The sequence below is a fragment of the Coturnix japonica genome, chromosome 1 (genome assembly GCF_054131305.1).
Source record: "Coturnix japonica strain WE chromosome 1, WE-NBRP24, whole genome shotgun sequence".
NCBI classification, from domain to species: Eukaryota; Metazoa; Chordata; class Aves; order Galliformes; family Phasianidae; genus Coturnix; species Coturnix japonica.
The window spans coordinates 157,415,492-157,436,786 of NC_140663.1; the positions used below are offsets into that span (position 1 = coordinate 157,415,492).

General features: G+C 38.2%; 1 protein-coding gene across 6 annotated transcripts in view; it reads left to right on the plus strand.

Annotated features, from left to right (window-relative positions):
* DCLK1 (doublecortin like kinase 1) overlaps window positions 1-19,830 on the plus strand; it is a 228,275-nt gene extending 208,445 nt beyond the window's left edge. For 3 of the 6 annotated variants that reach the window (XM_085555157.1, XM_085555173.1, XM_085555187.1), the window contains one exon: window positions 14,880-19,830. In XM_085555157.1, coding sequence (XP_085411283.1) covers window positions 14,880-15,044 — 165 coding nt within the window. In that variant the 3' untranslated portion in view covers window positions 15,045-19,830. Of the gene's footprint in view, window positions 1-5,490; window positions 5,565-14,868 lie in introns of all 6 variants that reach the window. The other 3 variants (XM_015851967.3, XM_085555181.1, XM_085555165.1) reach the window with 2 other exon arrangements.
* The last annotated feature ends 1,465 nt before the right edge of the window (window positions 19,831-21,295 follow it).

Here is a 21,295-nt window from a genome sequence, read left to right on the forward strand (position 1 = left end):
TATAACATTATGCACACTTTCACATTTTGTCAGAAGGTTGTTGGATCTAACATTGATGTACATAGGCTGAACATTTGATCTATGGGACCATTACATTTTACTTGGCAGCAGAATCATCACATGGATTGAGGCAGCACAGAAGTTCTAGCAGGACAGCATCACTTTACAGTGAATGGAAATTACTTCAAAACTGTAACAGCAAACCCATATGGCAACCTTAGCTTCTTTTCTTTGAAGACACCAAAGAGAGATATAATGACTCACTTCTTGTGGAAAAAATGCTACCTTTGGAGTTGATTCTAGTCTAGCCACTTCATATTTAGCTGAGCATCAACACACTACTGTTAGATGCCAAAGCTGCATGCAGATTGCAGGCTGCTTTGCTCCAGACAGAAGAACTTAATGGAGCTCCTTGCTGCCTTCTGTCACACTGCTGCTGCAGTCTGGATGTTCCAGGTTAGAATGTGTTGGAGCTTCTGAAGCTAAGCTTGACCAAACTTTTGCCCAAGCTTTACTGAAGTTTTGATGGCATCCTCAGCATAGCATACATCACATGTTTGTATTTTTTTTTGCATAGAGATAAACACATGCATTAGATATACACACAGAGAGAATATATTCAGTGTTTTCTAAGATTATTCATACTAATCCCATTAAATAGTGCACATCCTTTACATTTTTGATACATCTGCCTGTGTTTGTAAGCTTTTCTTTATTACTCATGGCAACGTTAATGCTCCAAACAGTCACTAAAAATAAGTGACACATTAAACATAACCATTCCCATATCAAATTACTCAGTGTTCATTCCCAGCTTCCATGAATTGCAGGTGATGTGAGTGCACATGTACACTTTCTTGTACTGTTTCCACTTTCATGTTTCTCAGCTCAGCCCCTCCAGTGGTGAGTTAAATCAGCATGAAGTAAACTCAGCTCAGCGCATGCAATCTGGCTCACAGGTGTGAACTGTTTGTACAGCAGAATGGATACTCTCTCAAAGTTACTTGGTATAAGTACTTAAAATTTCAAGCTGTGCCTCTCATATTTTTTCTTTACTCTTTTCCAACCCTAAACTTCCTCAACATGGAAGCAAGTTGTTCCTCATGCTTTTCTTAGATTCTCTCAGTCATCAGCTAACATAGTCAGCTTTTTTATTATTATTATTTTCATTTTTAAGCAATAATACTGCAACAGCTCTCCCACAACTAAAACATCACATACCCATTGCTCATCTGAACTGCAGGTATGTTCTGTATAGACTAGCTAAAACCTCGTTCCTTTCGAATGGACTGCCAGCACGCTTGTCCATGAGAATTACTGCTCAGACCCTCCATGCTAATGACTTCAAAGCCTAGAAGCAAGAAATGATGCCTCTGTCCTCATCCATCCGTCGCCTCCTTTATTTGTTTAATTTCCCCACAGTCTTCTTTTATTTTCTTTCTTTGCCCCGGTTGCTCTGCCAAGGAATTGTTTACAGCAGTTGGATAGCTGAGTAATGAAAAAGGCACCATGGTGAATCTTTCCACTGCAAAACATTATAAATCAGAAAAAAACAAACAAAAAAAAAAACAAAACAAAAACCAACAGTGTTTGCTAATTTATATTTTAATGGCTTTTATTTATTTTTTAGTGTTTGGAAATTTAAGAAATTATTTTAATTCACTGTCTCTATGGGTGAACTTGATACTCTAGAGTGATGAATTCTGCAGCTTGGGCTATAAAGCAGAAACATCTCAAGTATTTTTTGCAAAATACAAAATGTGGTTTGATTAGGTTATGTCAACTAATTTCTAAAAGTATGGAAGAGATGGGGCAGGACAGACCTTTTTAGTGTTTAGGTAGTGAAGAATGGCTAGATGATTATAAGAAGAAATCATATGTATTTTCTACAAAGCTAATTCAATAAGTTAGTCAAAAGCAAAACAACAAAACCTTTAATTGCTGTTTCTGTTGTTTGAAAACATATGTAATACACATTCGACATGCATGTCAGTAGGGTTTTACATTTGGGAATCTGCCTTTTAACTGTGCAATATCAAATATCATGAAAGTAAATCTTATTAACTAAGCCTGCTCTACATTTAGAATTTTCAAAGCATATACAGATGCTGCAACATACTGTTCAGCTATAAAAACTTTCACTAAGTATATTTTTTACAAAAATATCGTTTTATTGTGCCTGCCTGTATGTTTATTGTAACTTTTCAAGAGAGTGCTTGTGTATATAATATATAGAGGCATTCTATATATTATGTAACACATCTGTGTCTGTGTGTTTGTGAAAATGTGTTAATATGTGCATATATTTATATAGATTACTTAATAGTTACAAGTGTTAGCATTATTTTGAGTTTTATACCTCTATTTATGTACAGAGATAGGTAATCTGTGGTATTTAGCTCTTAATTTGTCCTCACACTGGTATAATGCTATATGCCTGTTTTCCTTTGTGGTAAGAAGTAACACACCTCAGAGATCTCAAGCAGTATTTATCATATGCACCAATTAAAACTCTAACATGAAAACTAAGTTCATATTGCTCTGATACAAAACTACATTCGTAAGGATGTGTTTGTGGTCAGCTTGTTGAAGAGAAAATGAAGCCATGTGTGTTTTATATACATGTACTCTGGCCACTGCTTCCTTCAGCAGCATCCAAGAACTCCTTTTGCTCAGGTTTAAGTTTTCCTTGCTAATGTAATAATCCTCAGTAATAATTATCTCTGACTACCCAGGGCAGATTCATCCTACAACTTCTCATGCATGTGTCCAGACTTTAAGCTTGTCCATATTTGGAAGGATTTGTCAGGTTGGACACTACCAGAACGAACGTGCTGTGCATAACCAGCAAACTTCCTTTGCTGGTGTAACAGGAGTTGATTTCTCAAACAAAATTAACTACACGGGCAAAGAGATTTTTCAGTTCATACATTAATGCATCATTAAAAGTTCTGCCAGCATAACTATGTCAGCTGGGGGAAAAAAAAATCCCTTAAACCAACATAGCTTTGCCAGCAAAAATTTAATTGGAAAGCCAGCTTTTAGAGCAGCAATGTTGTTAACAAGTCCCTGAAATCCACTCCTTGCTGATGGGAGAGCGTATGGGAGAAAGATCACTACAGTTACCTTATTCTTGCTGTAAGCACTAACTTCTGTTCAGTGTGGAATACAGGCTGCCAGGCTTGGTCCCTTCAGTCTGATTCAGAACTACCATGTTAGCAGTAAGTGTGTGCCAAAAAGATTGCAGGATCAGGTTTCTCCTACAGCTTTCCAATAGGAATAATCTTTTTTAGATCTATGATGGTGTTTATAAAGACACTTCAGTAAAAACATAAAAATAGGCCTTTACTAAAAGGTCTTTTTGAAAATTGGGGATAGAATTGTTCATTCAATTCACTAGGGATGTTGTCCCACTTTTCCCAAGCAATGTCCTGTGTCTGGACGTGCTGGGTTTTAGTGGAGGTGCCTAAAGTGACTGAGAGACAAAGTTGTTTCTTAAGAACAATTTGCAATCCAGAGGTGTGACATTAACTCTGCATATTAACTGAGCATCGTTCAGTTTGTGTTCCTGTCTGAGCTGTTAAAGCTTTGCCTTTATGTTGTCACTTCTGTGCTTGTATTTTGGCCATCTTTAAGGCAGAGGAAAATACTAATGATAATGAAATGCTAAGGTTGTTTGAGGTCTCTGTCTTGGCAATGGGAGTAAATTCCATCTGGAGACTCTCAGGAATGGAGTAGGATAGAAGAAGAGAGCTGTTTGGGAAGTCCATGCAGCTCTCTGCCAACCTGGGGCTCTTGCAGCTGCCAAGGGGAGGGCAGCAGTGGGTCAGTGCCGTGCCTGCTGCTGAGCATCAAGCAAAATGAAACCTTGCAGATGGGATTCTTAGCAGGGGGATTTCTTGGCTGGTATGGAAGAGAAGCCAAGTCTGGCCTGTTAGTTTTACTTGGCTTAGAGATGAACCTGTGACTTGAATGTCACTTCTTATCTTTTGTTTGTATTGTTGTGGGCTTGTTGTGTATCTCTGTTTTAGTTTGGTTTTTGTTTTTTGTTTTATGGAATAATTTTCACACCGACTAAACTGTTTGAGCTCTTCCCAGATAGCTAAATCCCCCGATTTTGTCTTATCTTTTTAGCTATTGTATTTTAGAGCGGTCATTTTGATCTACTTTTCCAGCCAAGTCCCTTTTGTGCATTCTGTACGCAGTATGCCATGCAGCCAGTAGATGGCAATGGCAGACCAGCGTAGGTAAGCAGACAGAAAATAAACCACAACTACAGGGTTCTCCTGTTTTTAAACAGGAAAAGTCCTTTAAGTCATTCTAAATAAGATGGAACAGGCATTGTTTTAACAAAAAGGAATTAATTATCAAATTCTACACTCATAATATAGTCATCAAGAAAAACTTGAAATTGCCAATAGCTCCCTGCTACCCTTTGAGGAGCTGGTAACCAGAAATGTGTCAAACTGCTTTCCTGCATTTAGAACCAGAAACTGTTACCAGCGTGTAAATACACGCCACGCTCTTACTGGAGCACAAAATGGCCCTTTCTCTTCATAGGGCAAAACATGAAAAGCGTTGTAGCTCTCAGATTCAAAGTGGGCAGTGTCTGTCTCAAGACATTTTCCCTAAAATCCCGTTTAACTCAGCTAAAAGGTGCCTCAGCCGGATGCTGTGCAGTGCAGGAGGGTCAGAGAAAACAGCCTCTTTTCTTTGTTCTCATGCACGTTATTCTGCTAGCGATAAACCAAACTTCAGAGATTTCTACTCCTAAAATCATATCAGGAGCACACTTTTCTGGACACAGCGTTAAGTTCATTTCCATTTTGACTTTAATTGGTGCAATTTTAAACCTAATAGTTCCATACTGTTATCTTTTTGAGCATGAGGTGTAAGCTGGAATGACAAACAATGCTACTCATGGCTCCAAGGAGCCCTCTCCAAGGTTAACGCATTTTTAGAAATGAATTACCGTGATTGATGGGGTATCAAAACCTGATTCTTTTCATCTTTGCACATTCCATGATTATGAAGCACTCTAATTTAAGCCTGGTGCAGTCTGTCTAGCCCTCTCCCTGTGATGGTTGCACTGCATTTTTGTAAATTATTAAACCACTCCGTTTAATTGCGAAAGATAATTTTCCATTACTGGTATGTGCAACTTGAAAGGGCACTTCTGTCTTCGGAGGTAACGAGATATTGGTCAGACTTTTACATGAGTGCATTATGCATTAAGTAACCTATTTCACAAGCTCGGTTTTAGCCTGAATAAATTGGCTTCTGATTTAGGAGGACAGGCTCTAGAGTTAGTGTTTTTTTCCTTTTCTTTCTTTACTTTTTTTCTTTCTCTCTCTAGCGTTAGCTGTAGGATGTTAGCTAAGTGCCTTCTGAACGCAGTAACTGTTACACTAAGCAGGGACGCTTGCTCTGGAGTCTGAGTTCTTTAGCCTAATGCTGATCCACTGAGTTGCCCCGTTTCTCTCTGCTCAGCTGGACCACGGGTTTACCATCAAGAGATCAGGGTCTTTGGACTACTACCAACAACCAGGAATGTATTGGATAAGGTATGCGCTGGTGCAGCTCCCACAGTCAGTGTTTCCATGGCAACGTGCTGGCAGTCTCCATTCACCAGTTCCTCCAGTGGATAAACATGCTTTTTGATTTGTTCTCCGGTCCATATGCTGCTTTATTGGTTTCGTTTGAATCCTGATTGAGATGCCACACCCCCTCATTCCCTCTCCTCACCCATCCCTCACACCCACATCGCCAGCTTTCTCTCCATTGCACATGCTCAGTACCAATTCCCTCCTAGTTAAAAGGACAGTGTATATAGAAAACCCCGATATGCTGGAGCGTGCACCCCTATTGCATCTGCCTCCCCACTTCTAAGCACCAGGAGCAGCAACAGGCTCTCAGCATATATCCTTCTCCTTCCCCACTGAGACGTGGGGCTATATACTGTCATTTTAAACCCACTGAACACAATCCTTACCTTAGATGGAACAATGCATTTACAGAACAGAGCACTTAGAAACTCTCCCAAGTTCAATGAAATACAATGCATTGTATGTGCTGGTAAGCTTGTGTTTCTAACGATGCATTCTTTCTCTTTTGTTTTGAAAACCTTTCTGGTGCCTATTTCTTTTCCTTTGAGTTTTTTTGTTTTTTAATATTGCATGAGTCTTCCAAATATATTTTTCCTCATTGTGTAACTGTGCCAGGGTTGTGTGAGCTGGCTTATCCCGTACGGTGATGGGGGGGTTGGGGTGGGGGGCTGTGCTGGAGAGGGGTGAGGAGGGTTCTGTTTCCATAGCCCACCCCAGGCCCACACCTCCTCCATCAATCAGAGCTCTGCCATTCCCACCCAGTGGTTACTTGCTGGCTTCTTTCCTCATTATTACTCACAAGAGCTGGGTTTTGATCGCTAACAAGATTTTTATAAGTTTCTTGTGTTTTCAAACACTACTTTTAAAGACTCAGCTGTGAGGTATTCGGAAAAGAAACTAACCCAGCAAATTAACCACATTTAGGAAACAGCAGAGATGGTCCCTGCGAGTGTTCCCAGCCAGGCAGAATCCTGCCCTCAGATCATTTCAAAGCCTGCATGGGTCAGTCAGACTGCAGCACGGTTTCCTTCAAACCTAGCGGCTCCCTGAGCACACACTGAGGATTAAGGAGATTGTGATATGGATGTTCTGGGGAAAGAAAGAAAATCCTACTTTTCAGCCAAGAAGTGGAAAAGTAGTTCCTATCCATCAGTTAAATTTGGGCTAGTAAGAACTGAGAAATGCTTCCCCTCCGAGCGTGTAGCAGTGCCTGTAATTCTAGCCCATGGCACTTGTGTTCACGGCCATAAACCTACAGCAACCTGCAAAACATAAATAGCAAACCATGCTTTGTCCGTTTGTCCCTTGGCATCACGCTTTGCAGCCTCTTGTCCTGTAGCAGTGGATGGAGGAGGCAGCAGCACAGCAGCTGCATGGTGTGGGTTTTCCCTGCAGACTGGGATCCCGAGTGCCCGGCTCTAGATAGGTGTGAGAGTATTAGGAGTACTAAGGAAGGATGGCGTTCTGTGTCAAGCAGGACTTTGTCGGATAGCTGTGGCTTTAATGCCTCCTCTGTAAAACAGAGGAAAACACAGCAGCTTCATCATTTATCTGTCCTAGGTTAACTGCTACCCATGATCAGTTGCACTCTTTTTTTTGCCTTACTATTTTTAACACCTCCCCCTCCCCTCAAAAAAAAAAAAAAAAGAAAGAAAGAAAAAATCTTCTTAAAGATCCCTCTTCAGGGGAAGCAGAGAACCAGAAAGAGGAGAGTCTCTTCTCGGATTGGCCTTGACTCAGTTTAACTGCTTGGCCTGGATTTTGAAACAAACCATATGTATGTTTGGGAGGTAAAGGGAAAAGACTCCGATTCTGCAACATGGTAAATAAATAAACGCTTATATGTGTATTAAATATATATAAAATCAAATAAAGCCATTTGACTAAAGCAGTAGTAATGGCTGCCATCAGCATGCAAAATGACACATCCTTGAATAATGGGCTGGAGCAGATGGGCGATAATCTCCCTTATTCATATATAAACTGCTCTGTTATCCAGCTGGGGGCAGTAACAACAATGTTTATAATTAGTGCTTTCTAAACAGTGTACCTAGTGTGCAAAGCCAAATTGGGAGAGCGGGGCTCATAGGCGTAATTAGGAAATGCTACAACAGGGGTAGCTCAGAACAAGCCCTGTTCTATATTTGTTCCTTTTCATCTCCAAGAAACCAGCAACTGCTGCAGTGACCAGCACTGTGGTATAAATAAAACCATTTTGGTTTAGCAATTGTTTACTTTTTAGTGGTAACTGTGAGCACAAATGCAGAGCATATGAAAGGATCGTCAACTCCCATCTATAAAACAGTTAATTTGTCACAGGCCCGTGAAAATTAACCTGAATTCACAAGTATGGCGAAAAAATGAAAGGAGATACAAGGAAAATGTAATGCTCCCATTGTTAGTATTAAACTATTCGTTTCTTTCCCACTCCTTTGATCATCCCTGGTTCATAGCAAGTCTTCTAAAATATCTTTTTAAAAGGCACCATTTCCTCCTTCAATCAACCAGAAAACCTTTTCCTTTCTCAGTCTAAAATACTTTTCTTATTCAGAGTGCCTCTAAATCCTAATATTCCAACTGCTCATTTTACATCTTGTTTTATTCCCTGTCAGGAAGAAAAAATGTGCAAGTGTTTTGAAGTGATGGGACTTTTTGGAGGTACTAAAATTTAACAGAAGTTATGGCCAGTAGTAGTTGTATCCAGTATGAGATACAACGCCTGGAAAACCTTTCAACACAAGGAACACAAAAAAATATAAGAGCCAAATCAGTAAAATCGTTTGGACTCAAAGATGATAGAACAGGCTGAGGTGTTTATTCTTGATAGCCAGGAAAGGCAGCTTTGGGGTGGGTGGGTAATGCCGGTGGTGCATTCCTGTGTTCATTCACCCCAAATTACCAATGTAGAGTTAAAGACAGCAGGTATTTATTACCCCTTTCTCATCGCTGAGCAGAGGAATTTTGTTTGGGATTTCTTTTTTTCCCTTTCAAGTCAGCCTTATTTGCTAATAGATCACTTTGTAAAAGGATTAAAAGCCATGCATTTATCTTTGATAGTTTTCCTTCTGTTAGAACTTAGCAACAGTAACTACAAAAAATCCACATGGAGGGGATGGCAGCTGATTGTCCTTTTGAAATATCTAGACTTCCTTTCTTACAAGGAACTTTTCTTTAAAGTCTACTTATCAGAGGCTTTTAACACTTCATGTGGCTCAGATTTTTTTTTATTTTTATTTTTTTTTACATTTTTGTGACTAAACCAAAATGTTAAAGGTGAAAGTATTTCAAGCCTTCTTCCCTTTAGCCCCAGGTGTTTCAGTATCCTGAGCACAGCCTTCTTCAGCTACCTTCGTTACCAGTTTCTCCCAGTGGCAGCATTTTGAAGGCCATGCTTTGCATAACTCACTGTTTTCTTTTACCCTGCCTGAATTACCTTATATGTGTTCAGGTTTATGTCTGAATCTTAACAATGTTTCAATCTGATACTGACAAAATGCCCTAAATTTTCTGCCTTGTCTGGACTGCTTGTAAATATCAAAGAAACACCAGTGTGGGTGTATCTAATGTAAAATATTAGTATAAAATATTAGTATATAAAAGATTTATATATATGTTATTTTTAATACATCCACATACACTGTATAAGAGCTAAGAGAGCAAAAAAAAAAAACAACTAAGGAGTTATATGGGAAAATCATCAATTACCTTATGTATGTAATGACAGTAGCAAGGAGACTGGTTACATTCTGTGTGTAATGAAGCCATCAATCCTGTAGAACTGAATTCATGAAATACTGTATTTTTAAAATACAGTTCTCACTCTCCCATTTTGAAAAGCATCTGAAGAGCTCGTTTGAAAATCCCTCATTCCAGTCTGTGCTTGGTACCTAATTCCCAGTACTTTGCATCTGTCAAGTTACTTACACCTGTCTCAAGTGGATACAATACACTTTCAAGTCAAAAGTTAAAAGCAAATGTCTTGACAGTGGGCAGAGTAGTTGGGAATTAGGCTTACTATCTCTAAAGCGCCATTTTTAATGCAGTAAAACCCTCTGTAAACTTAATGCTAGTGAAAACAGACAAACATCTAAACTCCTTTAAAAGCCCTTCTCCTGATCTGTGACTAAGAAAACCACAACTGCTTTACAAACTAGAAATAAAATTCACCCATGCAAACAACTTGGCCCTAGGTCTCTTCCACGTGTAATTGAAACCAGCTGAGGAATCGTGTCTCCAAAAAGGGGGAATGTCGAAGAATAAACACGAACTTAAATATAGCAATATGAATTCAGCAGTTATATGTGTGGGATACTTATCATGGTATTCACTCACCACTACAGTAAGAAGCATACATCAAATTGATTTGGTTTTCTTTCTTTTTTTCTTTTCATGTAAGCAAAATTCCATGCCAGAGGTTACATGGTGCACTGAAGCACTGGCCTTTTGCATTTGGAGGTTTAAGTTCAAATCCACTCAATGGATTTGTCCCCTCGATGCGGCCATTTGCACGTCTCCAAATCACCATGTAACTTGACTTAGTTATGGCTTGTGCCTGAGGGGCTACAAATAAATGTGTCTTTCACTCCTGGACTGAGGTGCATTGCAAAGTTTGAAGCACTCTCCAAGAAGTGTCTGGAATCATGAATCTCTCGTACATGTATGGTTGTGTATATATATGTGTGTATACATATATTATATATATATATATATATATATATATATATATATATATATATGCATATATATATATGAGAAGCCAATGGAAAACAATATAAAAAAGGCATACCGATATGCAGCCTGGTGTGGCCTTGCGCCCTTGCAATTTAAAAGTTGCTGCTATCACTTAAAGGTCATTTTTTACAGCAGGGACATCTGCCATTACATATCTCAGTATATTGAAATCACTAGCTAAAAGCTTAAGGAAATAAGGTGAAATTATCCAGGCGTAAACATTTAGATACATGCACACACCTATGTGTGTATAGAAGAATGCACTGGAAGATAAAGACCAGTGTTGCAATACATGTGTCCATTTAATTTCACTCTCTAACAAAGCATCACCAAAATTGCAGACAAATTGCAAATATGTTCATGCAGAATGAAAGCAAGTGAAGGGAATGGTTCTCAGATTAATGCATGAACAGCTGCATCCCCAGTTCCGTCTCCTAGACTGTATGAATAATGGATGCGCTAAGAGGCAAAATGCAACAATAATGTTCTTTTATTAATGAAATGAATATATATCTATATTTGGTGGCCAGCAGTAAATTAAGACATGTGAAAAGAAAAACAATCACTGCTCGTGTCCATAAAAAGCAGTTACTTCAGTAATTACTGGTCTGACAGAAAATATCATCCTGCTGCTAAAATAAGGTGCCTCCTTCTGCAAATCCCACACGTATACCAAAGCAGATGTCGTTTTTGAATGTCTGTCCATAAACACGGACTTCAACCTTTTCCAAGAAGAAAAGAATTTGCATGGCTCAGGAGTCCTGCAATATCTTGAGTTAGAGGTCAGGAAAAAGATGCTCCCAATGGTAAAATCCTGGCTGTCCCTCAGTGTTTAGATGAGAGAAGCAAAGATGTTAAAATAACAGCATTTTACTGTTAAAAAAAAAAAAAAAAAAAAAAAAAAAGCTTGTTAACCATTTGGTACTGGGTGTCAGGATTACTAAATGTTGATGCAAAATACATTAGTGCTTAATGAAGTGCTTCAGACCCATCAGCACCAAACTATTAAAGGCAATCCACTTATCTGCTCCTGGATAAGAAGCTCTGCATTTCCTCATATGGATTGTAAGAGGACAGCTGCATAGCTTAAATAAGAACACTACACTAACATTTTAGTTGCCATTACTATCATATAGTGCTCAAAGTTCTCACTCTCTCACCTCAAGCTGGGAAAAAAAAAAAAAAAGTCAAAATGTGATAATGAAAATCTGGGCTTTGCAGCCCTCTGAAGCATAAGTGCACTTCAGATCCTCTTATTATTTATTGAAAGTGGAGCTTAAAGAAGAAATGTCCTGAAAATCAGTAATGGAGCAATTCATACCCTGGCGAGCCATCCAATAGTGAATGGTACATGAAATAATAAATCAGTGAAATCAAGGCAATGCATCTAAGAGGTCTTTGTTACAAAAGTAGCAATATTAGTGAAAATGCAGATTTTTTTGAATGTGTCATGTGCACAAGAGGGTACAGGAGGTGAGAGCTGCACTATAAAACACATGCAGTTAGTACACCAGTGTATATGGTATCTCTCCTGCATTGCAATGCATTGATCTTTCATGTTCTAAAATTTTCAGAGGCAAAAAGTAACTGAGCTCATTAGATGAAAAACCACCTTTGTGCCAAATACTAAATGCTGTACTTTATGGCAGCATAACAAATGTTGGGAGTGCAAAATGTCCCCATAACGTTGGGTGGAACAAACCCTATCTTGCATGTCCAGAGGGAACTGTGACTGCTCTGTGCATGTCCAGGACTGACCTGTTCTGTGGTTCTGAGATGTGAAACTCTAAATGAGTATATACAAGAATATGATCTATGTAGGTTTACTTTCACCAGATCAGTACTCCTTTCTTTGGCTCTGTGACCTTGCACTTCTTTATTTGATAAGCTTGTTAAATGAGAAAGGCTTTGAATGTCTCTCAGACCAGGAGAGGGAACACATAATGCCACGGAGTCTGCAGGCATGGATGGCCTTATGGATAAAGGCCAGTCAGAACCTGTTCAGAGTGAGACTTCTGGTAAAAATGTGAAGAAAAATATAGTCTCAAAAATATCACAGGGAATTTCTTAAGGGCTAAGCAGCCAGAAATGCTTGGTCCTACAAACCGTAGCATATAGGTGCTGGATTAGATGGAACAATCAGGGATTTTTGCTTGCCTTTGGTTATTGAGGAAAGAAGTGCCTTTACGTGCATTTAGACAAATAGCCTCAAAACTTTTCCTTAATGATAGCAGAAAATCAGTATCTTAGATTTTATTTTTAAATACATCTTTTAAATAGTGTCGCGGTATTTAATTGTCTAACTACTTTTGCAGTTTAATTAAAAAAAAATGTTTTTTTTTAAAAAAAAAAAAAACGAAACATCCTAGGCTAAACTTTAAAAAGAACCTTTTATTCAAGAGTGTTCACTTACCTGTAACTCATCTAATTTTAAATACTTTCACTTTTTACATACACATTTACCATTCTCCCACATCGGACTTTAAAACTAAATTTTGAATTTAATACAACTATTTTTTATTTATTTGACCAGAAATGTTTAACCTTCTCAGAGGATAGAATCCGTTACCGCAGCATGAAGTGATGTGGCTTAAACTTTAAATAAATGCTTATTTCCTGTAAGCATAAAAAAATCTTTTAAATGGAAATCTGTATTTTATAGAATGGTAATATATGCCATTCTTTTCAATTTTCACACAGTATGTGGTATATTCACTGTGTGTAAATGATCTAGGTATTCTTCTGTTTCACATTAAAAAATAATCAAAAACTGAATTGGTTCAAGGCCGAGAAATATTGAAGGCATTGAAAATACTAATGAGTGCTCTTAACCAAAAGATTAGCAGTAAACAAAGAAATTTTCAGCAGATTGTAAGTGTTGGATTTTGTAGCTATTATTTAAAATAGAAGGATGAACTTATGAAAGGTAATTATTTTACAGCCTTAAAGTAGTGCTGTGTAGATTCTGGACTCAGAAATAGTTCAGCAATTTAGCCTAACTAAATCCATTTGCTGTAGTAGTTCTGTACTCTCGTCCATCTTACTGTCTCTATTACACCATTATTGAATGCTGATTGCATTATTTTAGAGCATGGATGGCTATAATGCTATTCTGCACCTGTATGATGGATTTCGTTTTCATTTTGTTTTCAAGAATATATTGGCTAGAAATGCATCTCTGCTCTCCTATGAGGCCCAAAGTATAACTGGTACGTTTTCTAGAGAAATCAGTCATGTATATCTCGAGAGAAAACCATAAATCCTTCAAAGCAGAATAACCTTTTGGTTACATTCTTTTAGACGGAAATTTTCATGCTGGGGAAGAGAATTTACAAGGAGTTAAACCTATTCAATTCTCAACACTATCCTTGCCTCCAGTGTCATTACCAAATACCTATTTGTATTTGGTGGGTAATCTCATCTGCCTTTTCCCTTTTTTTAACTTTTCCCCCAAACACATGGGCCATGCTTCAAGAAGATAGCCCTGGCTCACAAAGCAGTTAACTATGTGTCAAAATGCTCTTGCTGAATCAAGGCCATCCTGTTGAACTTGTATTTTTAGTGACTTCAGGAAAACAGCCAAAACAAACAAACAAACAAAAAAACAAACAAACAAACAAAAAAAACAACAAAAAACAAAACACCCCTAGTCTGAAATCATTGGCTGGACTTGGTCTGCCCATACTGGGTTGCAGCTTCACCTTGTGAGTGTGACAGACAAAGCAGAAGGGATGTGGTTAGAACTTGTAGTCATCTTATTAAGAACCGCACTCTCAACAGTGGAAGAAACTAACCCCAAAATTAAAGCCCATCAAATAAACATTCTGCCTCCCCAGATTCTGGATTTCCTCATTCATATCTCGAGTCTTGATAAAATTTACAGACTATCTAGTTTGACAGACCCTGGTTAACCTGAGGAGGGAGGATATGCAGGCTAAATGTGTCTTTCCATCTGAGCTCTTCAGCGTTCTTCCTAAGAACATCCATTGAGTAGCACGAGGAGGTGTGAAAGAGCTGGGCTAGCTCCCCTCAGTGTTTGTTTTTCCTCTCTTGTTTGACAACTTCATCCCAATCCATCTTTGTTAGCCAATTGCACTGACTTGAACATGGGTGAGTGTGTATCAACCTTCATTAGGTCAAATCAAAGACAAACATACATCTCTGCCTCACCTATAGAAACAGATTTATACTTAGAGAAGGGTGGGGGGAAGGTCAGTTGGTATTTGGCTTGAAACTCGAATTTACTAAAATATGAAATTAATAGCATCCAGAAGTAGAACATATGGCATCCATATATACGGTACTGTATCTGCTCGATGATGTCAGACTACCTCTTAAGGTTTGGGAAATGCACTTTTTAAAGCATTTAGCTATGTTGTGGGCTAAACCTTTCAGATTTGACTGAAACAGAACAGGTTTAATTTGGTCTGAACATTTATTATCCCTGGTATTTGCGGGCCACATAAAAACTCATGGTTTTCATTAGCTTTGCATTTCACGCACAGCCTAATTTCATTTATTCTCATTTTATGCCCCTGCCAGACCACCGCTCTTGATAAGGAGAGGCAGGTTTTCCGACGAAGACGCAACCAGGATGTGAGGGGACGTTACAAGGCACAGCAGGCTCCACCTGAACTCAACTCCGAATCGGAAGACTATTCACCAAGTTCATCCGAGACTGTTCGCTCACCTAATTCACCCTTTTAATAAAACACTTTTACTCAAAAGTCTTGGCTTTAACCCTTTGAGACCCTGAAAATCCTTCAGACCCATGTGAGGTGATTACATCCAATCTGTCCAGCACTAGCTGCTGAGATAGTGGAACATAAAAAGGTGCTTACAGAACCTTTGTAAGAATTATTTCCTAATTAATTGAAATACTTGTTCTCTGTTTAGATTGTAACTTGCTGCTAATATTATCCTCAAAGGGTTAAGGCTATTTTGCTTTTTTTATTTCAAGATAGAAGCAGTGAATGTTTTCATCAGTGAAATTAGGAAATGCAGTATGTAATTTTAGCACATGTTAACCCTCTGAGTAAAGAATCAACTTAAATCTTGACAGCCCACATTAGGGCTTTATTCTGGCTTTTTTGCTTTTATACGCACATACCTTTTATAGTACCCTAAAATTCCTTGCTAGTTTTGGGCCAAAATGGTACCAAACACACTATCGCTTAGGGGCTACAAATATGGGCTTTAAAAACAAGAAATATAGTGAAACAAACAGTATCTTCCACAGCAGCTCATTCTAAACCGGCATTATGATTCCATAGAAAATGACTGTTGTTGGAGGATATTATGCAGGATCAATGGGAAATTGAGTTTAAGGCAGCCTTAGAGCTTAAAGAAGATGACATGATGATGGCCATGGAAGGTTGCTTCCCTATCATTTGCTGCCAATGATAATGCAGAGTCTTGGGAAATGGCTTGAGAACACGTTCTGTCATGTGTATGTAATAATCTAGTTGAGAAGGTCCTGTTACAAAAGTGCACAGACATCCTTCTGCTCCGCATGACCTGGTTATTCCATAGATAGCCACAGTTAATACTATGGTGAAATTTAAATATTAATATTGAGAATTACCCTTAAAACAGCTAGAGCATTTCTCAACAGAGGAAAATAAAAAGTCATTTAATATATATGTAAAGCCTAACCTGTATTAGTGAAAGTTTTTGTCTTAGAGTGGAGAAACTAAAAATAACTCACCATTTCTATTTGTAATATTCAATAAAATGGGCATTTACACAGAATACACATATTTTTGGTTTGTTAAAACCTCAACACAGCATTACAGCATTTTCTTTAACCATTATCGTGAAGTTGGCTTCCACGGAAATATTATACTCTGTAGATGTTTGCTTCAAATGATGTAATTTGAAAGAAAAAAAAAAAAAAGAAAAAAAAAAAAGTGACCATAAATTCACTCAAAATTACACTAGAATAGAAAATACAGCTTCCAAAATCCTGTTCTAAAGTGAAAGATATCATCATTAAGGTCATACTTCCAAATTTTACCCATCTAAAATTGACAATATTTGATGCTTTCCCATCTAAATCTAAAATTTTGCTGTGGTGTTTTTAAAAAGTCATAAAAATGTGGTTTTCTCTTTCTTCCTCCCTCTCTTTTTTCTCTCTTTCATTGTCTCTTTGTATTTAGTATCACACAAATGGAAATATCAGTATGCTGCCCAAAAAGATGTGCAGACTTTGCTGATCTTGCTGGGAAGTATAAATAAAGTTTGGAGGAACAGGGCAAGTTGCCCACGGTGCAGTTTCTGTTCTGAGTTGCGTTTGCCCATGGAGCTATCACTACACGCAGTTGTGGCAATGAAGGTGTACCTGCACCTTCTTGGATTTGGTGTAATGCTCTTTTGCATTTCTAGGTGGAAGTATCAGGTGAACCACATTTTAAGAAACACTGGAATTGGTTTGTTTCTCCATCCTTCAAAATGCATCTTTCACTGTTTCAGTCATAACATTAAAAGCTTTTAAGATTTTGAATATAAGTATTTCATCTTGTGAAATTTCACACAAATGGTACACAAGTATTTCAAACACAGTGCAATTAACCTGAGCCAGCATTAAATGAGAAGTGAGACATTTAATCTAAGTTAGATCGCCAGACTTTCTTGATAGTACAGAAATGAGCTTTTTCAGGTTTGATTCATCTCATCTGTTGTGGCACACATTTTAGGAAGGACTCAGGGTTTGATACACCCATTGATCTCACTTCTTGGACTGTAGAAGAAACCACTGGTAGGAGCTCACATCAGACATCAAACTTAAGATTAAGTTTAGTAGAATAAATGTCACTTTAGGAGCCTGATCTCTGAATATACACCCATATGCACAAGGCCTGTGCATCTGCATGGCCTCAGTCCCTCTATTTGGAATCCAAGTTATTAAACTAAGTGAATCAAGTAGATGTCCTGTAGGAGAATTCTGCAGAGACAGGAACTGATAGGATAAATGAACTGCCATGTGAAAATCCCCAAGTTTTAGGATTTGGGAAAGGCTGGATATGGGAAAGGACTCATACTTGACCATGCCTATCCAATCCTACAGTCCCTTGCTAGGCAGAGCACAGTCACCGTCATTGTGATGTCAATGGCTGTATTTTAATAGCATTTGGGTAGGACAGTTATTTTTTGTTCATGGGATCAAACCCTCAGCCAAAATCAATTCTCCCTTGTGCCACTTACCTACATCAAGTTGTAGTAGATTAGGATCTGGCACATGTTTTGCCTGCATTGCCCTTCCCACACTGCAGTACAGCCATCCCTTTAGAATAGATGCAACTCAACCATGTAAATGCAAGACACACATTTGGTAATAAAAAAGTGTCCATCAATACCACATGCTTTTTGACTGTTGGGAAAATTTGGCAGTCTTAAAGCAAAGGCCAATGGCCATTCTTCTTAATTAGAGAGGGAGGTCAGAAGAAAAAAAAACAATATACATTTCACATTAAGCATGAGAAATATTACTCAAAACCCACCTGGGAGTTTCCTATCACCTTTGCCTTGCTTTGGAATACAGGGTTATCATTAAAATAAGATGTTTGGCTCCTTCATCTTACACCATCTTGCACTACTTAAATTGTATGTGAAAATAATCCTAGACCCTGAAATCACTACTCATCCCCAGCATCTTACATGTTTCTGATCTTTGGCTTATGTTTTATGAACATAACTATAAAAACATTTAAGTTATTTTTGGGTCTGTAACGTATTGAGTTTCAAACTGCTGATAGCCTCTTTGTAGTCTTCAAGGAAAAGTATCTGAATCTTAAAACTGTTTTAAAAGGAGTTTCCATGGTGGTTTTGAATGTATTCACATATTTTAAACATAACCATATACATGTATATGTATGTATGGTTTTGTGGAAATAATGTTTCAGGCTTACATATTAGCATCCGCCCCATTTCTTTTCTAATGTCTGAATGGGAGCAAGCAAGAACAGACTATGTGCCCCCCAAAATACTTGAAACACCCTTTAAAAAAAGGAAACAAAGACAACAGATGATTTCTAATGTGATGATCTGAGAGAGCACATAGCACACCACATTCATTTTACTGTAATAAATACTGGCCCTCCTGACTTCTTTGTTTTCTTTTTGAATCACTGCAATGTATTGGTGCTAAAAATAATTTTTAAAATGCTTACTATGTAAACAAGTCCACTTTCCTCCTGCCAAACCTATGTAGTTAACTGAGACTGATGGCCATCATTGTAAGCCCCATCTATCACCAAGGAGATAGAGAGAGAAGCACTTCCACAGGGCGATTCAGGTCATCTAATATCTGGTCTCCAGAGGTGCCTGTCGGGCTGATCTTAGCATTAACAGGAGAATAGAACAGGGTCACTTCCAGCTTAAGTCCTCTCAATTAAGTGTGAGCAAGGATAACATGGTCTCCAAACTAAGTGCAATATTCTAGTGAGCTTGCGTGTGGTAAGCAAATTGTGATGTGAAAATATAGTGATAGGTAGGTGATAGGTGATGATAGCACAGTTAAGTGGTCCTGGGATGGGTTTCATCTCATTTAGATGCATCCATCTAAGAGTTATGTATATAATCTAAGGCAATCATCTCAGCTTCCTTTATAGTTGCTGGAGACTGGCTTCTCTAGTGTACAATTACAACTCTAGGATGGATGAATCTCTCACTAGATGTGGTGGCCAGCTCAAATATATTTAGAATGTGATTCATTAAGTTGCAACACATAAAGTAATATTTCTGTCAGTTATAATTTTCCTAGCATTGATGTACAAAAAATCCAGAGTACCACAGCTATACTCAGAGGGTTAACAGAAAAGCACAAGGCATGCTGATTACATTGGTGTATCCAAACTGCTTTGCTTTTCTAGCCAGTGTTTGCTGATTTTTTTCAGAAAATTCTTGAAAATTTTCAAGTTTGAAATAATTTCAGTGTTGTTGTTTAAGGAATTTCTATAACCAAATTAATCTTATTTTTAGCTTAACCTATCACAGGAATAATATGTATCATTGATGCAGTGTAAGTCTGTAGTTATCAATTTTATTAATTCCACAAGTGACTCCGGAAATCTCTCTTTTTTTAAGTACTTACTATAGAGCTTACAATGGTGGCATAGGTGACTGAGACTGTCGTTCTTCTTGGTAAACAAACAATATTGTAATTTCAAAGAAGTCCTAAGAATCAGCTTTTCTGTTTGGTAGTGTAGTAGTTAGGGGAAAACCTATCTATCTCATGACATGCATTGTGTAAATCATCTTTGTAGATGAAGATCGTTCATATTAATGAACACATTCTTTTTCCTTGACATTGTAGCAGAAACCGTTTACTTGTTAATGAACAACCAATACATTTATTCGCTTCAGACTGTTAGAGGGGAAAGTGAGATTCCAGTCATTGACGATGTTATCGCTTTACAGTAGCCCTCATCTAATTTAAATGTGGTGAATTCTACAATAAGCAGAGCCAAACCTGTGAATAAACTCCTGAAAAAGCCTGGTGGGTCTTTATTCAGTTGGATGCTTGCATACAGCAGTATGTGACAGCAGGAAGGCTTTCAGAATTGTTGAAATGAAAGCAGTATATCCACAAATAAGAGCTAAATTACAATCTTTTCCCTATGGGGCACATATGTTTAAAAAGAATTAAAAAAGAAAAGAAAAGAAAGAAAAAGAAAAATTGGCTTAGAGGTTTGCAGCCATACTATATTACCACAGGGCAAGTACATTAAATCATTGTTATTTGCTAGCCCGGGGTGTATGTTAGAAAATGGCATCTTTTTTATTTAGTTTAGATTGTGGGCAGGGAGAGCTTTCCTGATATTGTTGCAGTGCCTGCCAGTGCTGCCACAGCTAAGGCTGTGTTAGTATTTCCATTATAACCTCTTATTCTCAAAGGTTTTTAATTTGATCGTAAAAATTGGCTTCAGGCTGAAACTTGGCATACAATTTTTCAGTTCAGAGTGGTTGTTTTCCTAAAATATGAGGGAAATCGGCTTGACCCCATCGACATTTATATCCTAACTGTACACAAACATTCCCGCGCAGACACCAGTCGGAGCGCCTTAAACAAAGGCCGATTTATGCAGCTGATTTCAAACGTGGTACATTTCCAAGCATATCTCGCAGGCCTGAGCTGCAAAGCTGACAGCTCAGAACTTTTGGGCATTCTGAAATGCGGGGAGAAAACTCGGTTATCAAGAGCAAAAATGTTCCACATATGGGACGGTTTTATTCCAACGTGACCAGCATTTAATGTCAGCGGGGTAGTGGGACTGTATTTGCATCCCATGGAGCACTTGTGTAATTCCTGAAGCCCTTAATGTAAGACATTCCACACAGAAAAAAATGAATAAGCTGCATTTCCCTTGGGAGGGGAGGCACTTCCTCCTGTGTTTGAGAGCAGCACCATGGACAAAGCTGGTGTGCCACCAGCCAGAAGTGTCTGGAGAGAGGAGCTAAAGGAGCATGTTTTGTCTTAAAGGAAAAAATTAATAATAATGGTCTGAATAAGGACTGAAAGCTTGCACTGAATGAGAAAGGTATTCAAAGCATTTTGCAAAGCAGAAATATGGAATAATTTGAAAACTAGGAAAGTGCAAGGAGCCACTTAGTATAATGAATCCCTGCGCAGAGCCAATGGGCTGCTAATCTGGAGCAAATTTACAGCTACAAACAGGCATAATTAATATACAAATCAAGCACACCCAGCAGCAGCTGGAATTGAAATCCTAGTTCTTTTAGCAAACATAATGCAGACCTCTTCCTTGTAGATTCACTAAATGAGACCGTGTGTGGCTGTTTGAAGTTTTGTTACGTAGGGGCTGCTGGGGAAATTAGGTGTTCAAAAAGCGACTGTAAATTATTATTATTTTTTTTAATACAGATCCCACAGCATGCTTCTCCCGTAATGGTTCCTTTTTGGAAATGACAGCTTTCAAAAAGTGATGTCTATGCATTTT